Source organism: Hoplias malabaricus, chromosome 6, assembly GCF_029633855.1.
Source record: "Hoplias malabaricus isolate fHopMal1 chromosome 6, fHopMal1.hap1, whole genome shotgun sequence".
Classification (NCBI taxonomy): Eukaryota; Metazoa; Chordata; class Actinopteri; order Characiformes; family Erythrinidae; genus Hoplias; species Hoplias malabaricus.
In genome coordinates, this window is record NC_089805.1 from 31,288,566 (window position 1) to 31,300,365 (window position 11,800).

Sequence of the window (11,800 nt, forward strand, 5' to 3'; positions counted from 1 at the left end):
AGTTACTAAAAGTATAAAGAATGTATAGTGTTTATTTTCAGTAGTGTGTAGTATGTGGAGGACATGATAATGATGATAACGCTCTAATGATATTCTGGAGAAGTGTGTGTCTAAATACCTTCTCTTAATCCACCCGTGTAGTACGGTATATTTACATGATAATCAGCATCGTGTTTATCACATTACTATATTTGAGAGAGAGAGAGAGAGAGAGATTACAGTTGAATGAATGATAATAAAATTCGCTTCTAATCCTGATATAAAATATATGCTTTCGTTCAAAAATAAGATTAAAACAAATCCATTCATTCTAAGACGGTAGATACATTTTAAATTAGTTTGACGTTAAGTTGTTGCTACGTTGCTGTTCTCGACAAAATATTTTCAGCAGTAAACCGGCAGTTAGAACTGTCTTCCCACCGCCATGCCGCCATCCTGCTACACAGAGGAAGCGGTGATGCGGGGGCATCTGGGATATGGAGTACTTTCCTTGGCCACAACATTGAGCGCTGTGCCTAGAACGGGCGCTTTGAGAGCAAAGTTCCAAACTAAGCCTACTGGAAAAAATTAAACACAACTTTCCGTGGCTTATAGCTTTTGGTTTGGCTTGGTGTTCAATGCTGAATTTGTCCTGGCCACTGAGAGTCGCTGAGCGAAAGTTGGGAGGAGTTAAATAATTTCAAAGACGGGAAGAGCAGCTCGTTTCGTACTGAGCCGTGTTATCTTTGCGAGGCATAAACGGGCAGACGGGCTTGAGCCGAGCTCGAACAGGTTTAGCCGGGGCTGGTTTTCGCCTCACAGCTCAATGAGTGCAGGGTGGGGTCTCTTTCAGCAGCAGGAATGTAACACAGCGCGGATACATTAGGCGGACAGGGGGAAGAGGAGTCTTTCCGAAGGGGAGAGAAAGTTGGTCAAAGCGCCCGGTTGAAGTCTCGGAGGTAAGAAGAAAGCTAACAGTTTTACCACCCGCACACCTTCAAGTTCTTCATCCGTAAGCGAAGGCGAATTCATGGTTGACGTTGCAGACTTCTGGTGTACAGTGATCTGAACAGGACTCTAAGCATTTTAAATAATTTATGACACTTTTGTTCTAGTATCATACAATTACAAAGTGTAATTAAAACAGACTAAAACACTTATCTGCCATCGTGGAAAAAAGACTTGGGCGTGTTTTACAGATTAGCAAAGGTAAGATTCATCATTTCTTTGACCAAGCACGAACAGTTCACCTATTGTTCTGGAAGGTAAATCAGATAAGTTCATCATAACAATTCATGTACAAATAAAATATAGTCTGGTAGATACGCCCTCTGTATTTACATCTTGTGTCGATCATTTGAAAATCGTGCAGTGCTTTTGTAAGTTTAAACGAAGGTTACAGATTCGTTTTCTGAGCTTTTAAATAATAACACTGTCAACTTTATATTGATTGATTTATATGCTGAACACAGCAATACTGAATGTTAAACCAAAGCCCTGAAACCCTATCTGTAGGACTTTGACTGATCTTCATTCTTATAAGCGTCCTTAGTTGTAATGGATTTCATAATAACAACAGACTATAGCAGTGATCAGTGTCTGAGCTGAGGTTCACTCTTGTGGATAATGTATAAGTGAAGAATTTCACATTGTATTGAACATTTTTCCACACTGGGCCTCTCTCAGTATTTGCCCATTGCTGAGCAGTCATACTTTAAGACTAACATGGTATGATTTGTTAACATTATGGGTCCTTTTTTTCTTATTAAAACAAATCTCACAAACTCTGTTATGCCATCTATTTGCATTTAATATAAGCCAGGCTTTCAACTCTCTGAAGGCCAAAAAAAAATCCGGGGCAAAGTTAATAGAGGCATAGATCAGGGAGAAGGTTTGGAAATGAGAGGCCTTGGTTTAGCTTTAGACTAAGCAGTCTCACGTCCAGCCTGCCAAAATATGGAAGTCTATAAGAGAAACGTGGAAAGTAAGGAGACTGCTTAAGGGCTCTAAAGTGTAAAATTTAGTCATTTGTCTTTGCTGTCAATTTTGCTGGTTAATTTTTTGTTTACATCCTTGAAACACAGCAGCTGTGTGAAATTTCAGTTTTATTTGGAATACAAAAATATTACATTTACTGCATTTAAAAGATATAAATTTGGTACCAAGTGTGGTAACAAGCTAAGTTGCTAAAGGAAATGGCCTAATTGTTTCTGGTTAGAGTCAGAGGAAAGAATGTCTGCTTCATCTTAGGAACTTTATATGTTTCAGAGGCTTGTCATGTAACAAAGCTGAACATTTTTAAAGATCACAAAATGTTGCCTATAGGTAGTTACGTAATGACAGGGCCATATATACACACACGCGCACACACATAAACATACATAAAGGGCAGCACTGTGGCATAGCAGGTAATGTCACTGTCACGCGGCTCCAGGGTCCTGGGGTTGTGGGTTCAAGCTCTGCTCTAGGTGACTCTGGTGTGTTCTTCCCGTGTCTGTATGGGTTTTGTCCAGGTGCTCCTGTTGCCTCCAAAAACACAAATTGATAGGGGGATTGGCTACTCAAAATTGTCCCTAGGTGTGAGTATTTGTGGGTTGGTGTGTATTCATTTTGAATTCCAATCAATTTTAAGCATATTCAGTAAATATACCGTTCATTATCAGATTTTGTGCCATAAAATCATTTTGTTATGTAAGAGCAGATATTTGCTGGACATGTTTATTTATCAGAAGAAAACAAAATGTAAGCAATGTTGGACTACTATGATAGAATATCTGGATTTATATTTTCATGAATTTTTAGTTCATAAAAATAAATGTTATTGTCTCTATATTTCTTTCCAAGATATATATATAATCCCTTATTCATATTTTATCAGGCCCAGCATCAGCATGAGCAGAAAGTTACATAAAAGTGATAGGATACTGTCATGAGCCAGTTATTCCCATATAAATATGTAATAAATATTTAAAACGTTAAAGAGCATTTAGAGTTAAGAAGAAAAAAATTAATAAATTAAAGAAAAATAATAAATCAGTTAAAGGGGACATATTATAAACTTTTTTTTCCACAAGTTTATGCAGTTCTCTGATGTCACCATTAAATGCCAGTAGCATGTTTTGGATAGAATTCCACAAGGATCAAACAACACAGCCCTTTTCTTACACTGTCTAACAGCCCTATCAGTGTTTGAGGATTATCTTGTAATTACTTCAAATGCAAGGTACAGAAGAGCGAGGGAGAAGCAGCAGAATTGCTGGTTTTTAGTGTTTCACTTTTATTTCTTCTCTTTTCTCATTTTCACCATATTTAATCAGTTCTCTTTTTTCTTTGTATGGGTTGTATTTGTTTTGCTCTGTTTAACCTTGTTGTTGAGCTCTCACATAAACACGACGTGAAAGGAGAAATTCAGACTAGGAGGGTTGCAAATCTTAAGTGCCCAATATCTACATAAGACAAAGCACCAAATCAAAACAACTTGTTTTATCCCATGTTTTCACAGTTTCAGTCAAATCACATGCACACACAAGCCTGGCTGTTTTATTTTTACTTCACTGTTTATGGATTGGTAGGAGCTCCAGAATCCCAAACAAATATGCTACTGCATTTTAAGAGGAACCAACTTCATGCCAACACATGATGGCATTAAGCAAAAAAGAAAAACTCTGTATCAAGTTAGATAAACAGTGGGTGCAGCCTACAAAATACTTGCCAAATATTTTTCCTTTTTTTGATTTTGAAGCACTAGTGCTGTTTCAACTAATCTTCCTTTCCAAATGAAGACAACACGGATAATCAATGTGTTCCTGAAGTAATTTTTATTTATTTGTTGAAAATAAAAATAATAACAGTGTAACTTAATATTATTTTGTATTCATGGCATGTATAATATGAAATTATATCTTATATTGTGAGAATGCTGCTGGGTAATATATCAGACAAACCCTTGGGACACAAGCAATAAGCAATGACTCAGTGTTTCTCAACTCCCTGTGCTGTAAAATGTAACAACTCATGTCATGAAAAATAAAGTCGTAATTAATTTGTATATTTAGTTAAATCATTTATGACCACTTACAGTGGTCACACTTAATTAATTAATTAATTAATTAAATAGCCTTTCTGACTCACAGAAATATATCTTCCAAATAAAAAACAGCAGTTCAGGAAAGGTGCTAAGTACTGAAAACACATTGTTGTAAAGTCGGTTCATTTTTAAACTTATGATCACGATGATTATAACAGACCACAATAATATTCCACAGCTGAAACAAAAACAGAATAATGAATATTTATAAGTTGAACTGAGACAACATCTATTAATAAAAAACAAAAAAGACCAGTTTAAAAACATCATGGGTCTTAGGAAAAAAATAATTATTCAACAGAATTTCTGAGTTCATGGGAGTATCCAAAATATAAAAAACATGTCAGTCAACATTTTTAGCTCTGACAGCAAGGATGCACAGAGCCTAATTAGGTAATTTGATGATCACAAAATAAAGTTTAAACTTTAAAATCTGCATGAAATGAACTAGAAATATATAGAATGGCTAATTATTATACAGTAATTACTTTCATTATGACATACACTCAGTAATTCTGAACCTCTACCTTGTTTCTACACTCATTGTCAATTTAATCAGCTCTACTGAACATACATTAGCACTTGTTTAGTCGACCTGTATCTCTGCATATCTTCTTATCCTCATTTCACCCTATGATGATATACAGTCTGAATCTAAACACTGGAAATTTTTTAACAGTATATCTGTGATGGAATGTCCAGGCTGAGTTCCTACTTTGCTCTTAGTAATTACAGGTGGGCACATCAGGATGAAATGGTAACAGAAAATAGAAAACAGAAACCAGCAGGATTGAATTTTTGTCAAAACTTTTCCAGTAAAGGTCTTTGTACTTTTCACAGAGTCAAAATATTTTTATTATTTATAGTTGTAGTATATAAAAGAGTTGTAGTATAATTGCAATTTGCAGTTTATTTTAATTTTTTTTGCAATTTGCAAATTGCAGTCTGCATTGTGACATATTACCACAACCTCAGTGTAAGGAGTAATACACTTACATTCCTTCTTTAGCATACCTAAACTATGCTACTTTCAACCAGCATTGCTGAAACTAAAGGATACATGTTTCATGCCCAGGCTTGTGCATCCTTGTTGAGAAACACCTTTTCCAGAGTCACTACAGAGAACAGTAGCCACTAGGTTCAACTATCTTGTTATAGATGCCTATTTAATTATGTATTTCATAAAGCAACTTTTCCATGTTTCATATTAATAAAAGTATCATTCAGCAGGATGAGGCATTGCTTTTACACTGTGTTTTTGTTTTTTGTTTTTTTTTGGATTTATTTAAAAAAAATATGATTCATGCAATACCGGCTTGGGATTGGAAAACTATGACACAGTAAACAAAACTGACCTTGTTGAACCTGACAATGGTGTAAGTGTCAACACTCTTTGTTGTCACAGTTAAAGTTACCTTTATTCCATAGCATTGCTAGGAAGTTTTCAAGTTTACAAGTATTTTAAATGAAAATAATTTGTAGTTCTTTTGATTTTTCTATTATTTTTTCTTAACTTCCTCATTCTTTGTCCCTTCATGACTCTACTTTTGCCCACAGTGAGTCACTCTAAACCCTTAAACCATGTTTCCATGGTGATATTCACTGCAAACACTCACACACAGGCTTCCTATACTGATACATGAACCTTATTAAAGACCAACATCTGGCAAGTCTTACAACCAAAAGAAATTTCATGTTCTCACAAAGGAACTACATACACACAATTGTATATCCATACACTGTCAGAAAATTTGTCGCTGTGGTGGTACCCTTGGCTATCTCTGTGGTGGTACCCTCAAGGGTACATATATTCTACCTTAAATTAGGAAACATAATTGTACCTTATTCTATTATAATTGTAGATTTTAAAATTGTGTTTATTTCATACACTCCATTTAAAGTCCAGGACATAGAGTTCTATAATGAAAACGTACAAATATTCACATCTCCTTCTGGAGAAAATGTAATGAGCCATTAGGGAACACAACTGGACATTGAAACGCTGTTGTACCTTTGAAGGTACATTTCCACTGTTTGTATCTTCAATGACCAATAATGTACCTCTACTGTACCTTTTTTTTCTTAGAGTGTACAATCAAGCCAAGCTAGCTTTTGATGTTTAGCTCTGTTATGTATAATGGTTATAATTTTGGTTAGATCACTCCTAATTGTAGTTTTATATGAGCTGTATTATGTTTCTCCTCAGACCTATTGCTTCATCATGGCTCATCGTTCTCAGTGTTCTTCAGTGGGAGACAACCCCCTGGATCCCAATTACCTGCCTCCACATTATAGAGAAGAGTACAGACTGGCTATAGATGCTCTTCTGGAAAGGGACATTGAGGGATACTATAACTTCCTGCAAAGTGCTAATGTGGTTGAGTTCCTGTCAAGAACAGAAATTGAACATATTAAAAATACTGTGCAGTTGCCACAGAGTGTTGCATCTGTACCAGAGCTGACTTACCATGAAATTGATCAGGAAGGATCATCAGATACTTACTGGCCACTCCACTCTGACTTAGATGCACCTGTATTGGATCTAGGATGGCCAATGCAGCAACACAGTTTTGTAGGGCCAACTGAAGTCACAACACTGGTAAACCCGTCAGACCCTGAAATGCCCAGCATTAAAGAGCAGGCTCGACGGCTCATTATAAATGCCAAGCAGGTTAGTAACATACAATAATAAGATTTTAAAACATTCATACACAATAATCAGGAGAATTAAGAACTCGTAATTAATATTTCAAATTAGACTTGATCTTGAGTAATATGATAAAATTGTGATATGACCTATTTCATATGACTGGCCCCAGTCATTATTTTTTTTTTTGCATAAAAGAATTTACAGATTGTGCTGATAACATCTAACTGAATTATAATTATCTCTGCTCAACAGGTTATTGCAGTTGTAATGGATATGTTTACAGATGTTGATATATTTGCTGATCTGCTTGATGCTGCAGCACGTCATGTGCCTGTGTATATTCTTCTGGATGAACAAAATTCCCATCACTTTTCTGCCATGGTGACCAGCTGCAAAGTTAACCTGGATATGATCCATGTAAGACTGTGTGCCATTAAGTAGCGTAATTTAAGATTTAAACTAAATGAAATGCTGGGATTTTACATTACCTTGCATTGCTATGTATTTAAATGTGTTACAGATGATGCGTGTGAGGACTGTGGCTGGAATCACATATTTTTGTCGCACAGGGAAATCATTTAAAGGACAGGTGATGGACCGTTTCCTTCTAACTGACTGCAGAGCTGTGCTCAGTGGGAACTACAGGTAGGAACCAGAGGTCAAAAACGTTATCTGATCTTACTCTAATAATCTGATAATTGTGACTGCACTTATTTCTATATTTCTTTCTTTAGTTTCATGTGGTCTTTTGAGAAGATACACCGCTGTATAGCACATCTGTTTCTTGGAGAACTTGTGGCCACTTTTGATGAGGAATTTCGTATTCTCTTTGCTCAGTCACAGCCCCTTGTTGTTGAAAATGCTATAGTACCAATGCCAACAGACAGTGCAAGTAGTTACTTAAGCAGTCAGTTTGGGTTAAAAAGAACACAGTCATTAAGGAATCCCAGAGGATTTCTTCGACACTCTGAGCTCTCATCATACTCATTTGGAGACCGCACAGACACTGCATTGCCATTCCGAAGGGATGACCCATTACGTCACACAATTGAACCTGGAGGTGGTGCTTTGCAGGTCAGCAAATATGCTTCGCAACAGCTCAGAATTCAACAGTCTTTCTTGGAGCAGGGCCGGCCAATGCTTGCTACACGGCAACTAGAGATGAATGCCTTTAAAAGGCACAGTTATGCTGAAGGCACTCGAGAGAGCTACTCTTCTTCGAGACAGTATATGAAACATCGTGTCATGAACAACTTGGAAGAAATGGAAGTCCAATACCAGAGAGATCAGCACCTCTATCAAGGTGAGGGTACAGGACCAGAAACCAGGCGTTATGATCCCATTCGAGGCTATGGTCTCCATCAGTTGGATCAATACTCTGACAGTATGTATCTACCTGAAATTGAAGCACCAGGAAGTCAAAATGTATTATCCTCTGAAGATCTCAGACATGATCCAGAAAATAAACATCAAGTTGTGCCTCACTATGGACTACCAAATCAGAAAAGGCCCACATTAAGCCAAGCATATGCCTGTCAGAGCTCACCAACTCAGCTGCATCCTCCAGATCATAAGCAGATGTTCCCAGCTGGAGAGCATGAAAGACAATCCCAAGACCACAGTGTGAAGCAGGGATTAAGGAGCTGGAGAATTTGTTCATATCTTAGTGCTTATGAAGATGCTGGGGAAGAGGGCTTACAACAACCAATGGGTACAGATGCATTTGATGAGCCACAACAACAACCTGAAAGCAGACAATACCTCCCAGATGCATCAGGACTTATCTTGAGCACACAAGAATCGGTTAAAATTAAACCTAAACTTGATTTTCAGCCCCGCTTTGGTAAACCCATTTTGCCAGAGAGGGACAAACAAGGATATGTTAGCACTGAGATGGGTTTAACAGGAATAGATTCTCAGATGAAATCAGCAATTTCATCTACGTCACTGACATCTGCAGGAACAGACAGTGAAAAAGATATAGATATAAAGGAGCCAAAGGAAATTAGTATCACTAAGCATGAGTCATTCAGAAGTCGTATCAACCCAATGTTGCAAAGGAGCTCACGACTTCGCTCCTCCCTCATTTTCAGTTCCTCTAAGCTAGAGCAACATAGCTCCACACTGGCCACGCCTGGGGGGAAGTTACAAGAGGAAGAGGAGAACAACTCGATCAGAACTTCTTCCATTGTAGCAGAGATTTTGGAAAAGAGAAGGTCACTCTCTAGAGAACCTTTTGACTGGGGCAAGCATAAAAAGAGTGATGAAAAAGAGAGTAAAGTCTTGGTGCCAAGCGAGGTGACTTCCAAACCTCAGGAGTCTACCATAGACACTAAAGACAATATCACAACAGCCATTAAAGATGAATCTAAAGATCCTGGAACTGGAAAGCAAGACATTACTTTAAAAACAAAGCCATTTGTGTCAAATGTCACAACCTCCACTCTAAATATGAATGATCCAGCAAGTCGGCTTCAATACTTTAAAGACCTTGCTGCTCAGAGAAAAGATTCTAAAATAGGTCAGGCATCTGACATCAAAAGTCAAGAGCCACTGGCAAAAAAGCCTGACTTGCCTGATATTCCACCAAGTACAGCATCCAGTGTTCCAGCTATTTCTGTTATCCCAGCAGAATCCACCACAAAGTCACCTATGATGCAGATAAATGCTGCTGCAAAGCCTCCTGTCGTAACAACAAAATTTAAGCCATCTGAGGCCAGTGTTGACAAGATATTAAAGGATAGCTCAGTGATGAAAGATGATTCCACAGAAGCATCAAAGAAAGAGACAGCAAAGGAACCAAAGTTGCTAAAGCCTTTACCTTCACCTAAATTTTTTAAAAGAGATTCACTGAAACCGTTCAAAGGTTCTCATTCACGTCGCACCTCCTGTGGTGAAGACATTCTCACTGATGCAACTGATGCTGAAAAAAGTGAGCTTAAGAAATCTCGGAGTCTGAGCTCATCTAGCATGGCGCACACAGACTCCAAGGAAGGTCATAGTTTAAATCGACATAGCTCCAATACATCCCTCAACCTTGTAGGCTCTGAGGGGAAAGACACTAAGGCTCTTGATTTCCTCAAGAAACAAACACAGAGACTTAAAGGTATCCTCGGCCCCAAGGGAGAGAAAAAGAATCCAGTAGTGACGAACACTGTAGAGGACAAGCAAATGAAGACTGTTCGTGAAGTGGCGGAGGAAACTTCCCCCAAAGGGAATGAAACAAAGCCTGACCTGATGTCAGAATCAACAGCTGACAATCCTAAATCCATAAATAAACCTACTCCGTCTCGCTATCAGTCCTCTACCTCCACTGTGCTATTTAGCAGCAACCTCAGGGACGACACCAAGGTAATCCTTGAGCAGATCTCTGCGAACAGCCAGAAGAACAGACAGGAACTGGCCAAGCAAGCTGAAGAGACTGGAAGTGGAGAAGGGGAAAATGGAGGACATGTTTCCAACCTTAATCCTGACCCATCTCAGCGATCCCAGAGCCGGAGTCGGTTTGGCCGAACTCCAGCCAATCCTCAAGAGAGAGACAGCCTGCTGAAAAGAATAGAGAATATGCGAAAGGAGAAGAAAGTCTACAGTCGATTTGAGGTAATCTATCATAGTCCTGAACAGTACAACAGGGAGTAGTGAGGAGAATATAAGGAAAACAAGGACTAAACATAGCCTCAAGAAAAAAAAAATGTTCTTAGCACTGTAGTTCAGTTCTAAAGTGCAATTTTGATATGGAATATGTAGCATATGTAGTAAAGAAACTATAGTTTGGTTGATATTCTGTTAATAAATATTTTATTCAAAACACAACCAAAACAAATAAGCCACTCCTCATATAGGTATGTTTTGTAAGAACAGTCATTTCTCTATTTTAATTTTCTCAATTCTACCCCTTCATTCAAACAAACAAACAAAATCTGTAAGGTAGCTACAGAATTTCACTTTGTGGGAATGGGATTATGGTTGATGAGTTTGATTTTGTTCCAATCATATGTCTGTCCTACCTCCTAACAGATGGGGAATAACCTTGGATAACAGAACATGACAGAGGGCTATACAGTCTTCGAAAAGATCAGAAACTTCACAAAACTCACAGAGGTGCCTGTCACTGATGTGAAAAATGCACAAAAGTCATAAACAGACCACGGAAACTGCACAGCCTCAAATATGAGTAGTCTCACTGAAGCAGGAGGAATATTCCTTCAGACTGTGCCAATTTGAGCCCACAGTTAACACAGTCTGGCCTTATAAGGCATCAACACACTTTGACTTTTAATAGAAATCAAACATGATCTCCGCTGAATAGACCACCACACAACAACAGGCCAAATATGTGTTTGAAATTTTAAGAGACCTTTCTCTATTTACTGGACCAATACTTTGTTAGAGATGTATGTTTAAATGACATGTGCATGTATTAGAGCTCAGTGTTAGTAATTCATCAATATTGCACCATTCTCAAGTGTGGTAAAGTATACTGACATGCCCAGGCAGACGTTTAGCATGGCATGCAAAAAAAAAAAAAAAAAGAAAATTATACACTCCCCAAAACACGTCACATTGGAACCACACCTGTGGTTTGGCTGTGCCAATGAAATACAGCCATTAAAGGGACAGTGCTGTTTAAAGAAATATGTATAGTTCAGAATAAAAAACTGAAGATGAGGGATACATAACTCTAGAATGTAGCATTGGATGGTATGAGAGAGGTAGAAGAATCTAAGTGTGAGTGGACAATTTCAAGATATTGATAGAATGAGAAACATGAAAATGTGTAGAAAGTTGGTTTAAGAGTTTTTGAACTATGAAGGTCACTATTAAGTTGTTAAGATTAAATAAAGTCAATGGGGTGATATTGTAAAAAATATCACCTAAAAATATGAGAATACTAACAGTTGGCGAATTGATGACATACAATGCACTCCAAGTACTTGGACAGTAAAGTCAGAATGTTTATTTTGCTATATACTTGATCTCACTGGATAAATGATGAGGAACTATGAGACTTAAGTGAGCAATACCTTGTTTCATATGTAAAGATGTTGTTCATTTGGAGTATCTATTAATGATTTATTTAAGGA

General features: G+C 37.7%; 1 protein-coding gene across 1 annotated transcript; it reads left to right on the forward strand.

The window, feature by feature from the left end:
* The first annotated feature begins 659 nt into the window (after positions 1–659).
* Positions 660–11,792, forward strand: fam83hb (family with sequence similarity 83 member Hb). Its single transcript, XM_066674685.1, has 6 exons — positions 660–938; positions 6,273–6,737; positions 6,969–7,133; positions 7,237–7,361; positions 7,451–10,316; positions 10,734–11,792. The coding sequence occupies exons 2-6, from the start codon at positions 6,288–6,290 to the stop codon at positions 10,752–10,754; spliced, it is 3,627 nt and encodes a 1,208-aa protein (XP_066530782.1). The 5' UTR covers positions 660–938; positions 6,273–6,287; the 3' UTR covers positions 10,755–11,792.
* Positions 11,793–11,800: the final 8 nt, after the last annotated feature.

What these genes read in the sequence shown, in the direction of transcription:
- fam83hb (XM_066674685.1), top strand. Translation starts at nt 6,288, where the DNA reads ATGGCTCATCGTTCTCAGTGTTCTTCAGTGGGAGACAACCCCCTGGAT. An exon ending in TCATTATAAATGCCAAGCAG is followed by an intron (nt 6,738 to 6,968) that starts GTTAGTAACATA and finishes TCTGCTCAACAG; the next exon opens with GTTATTGCAGTTGTAATGGA. An exon ending in AAGTCTACAGTCGATTTGAG is followed by an intron (nt 10,317 to 10,733) that starts GTAATCTATCAT and finishes ACCTCCTAACAG; the next exon opens with ATGGGGAATAACCTTGGATA.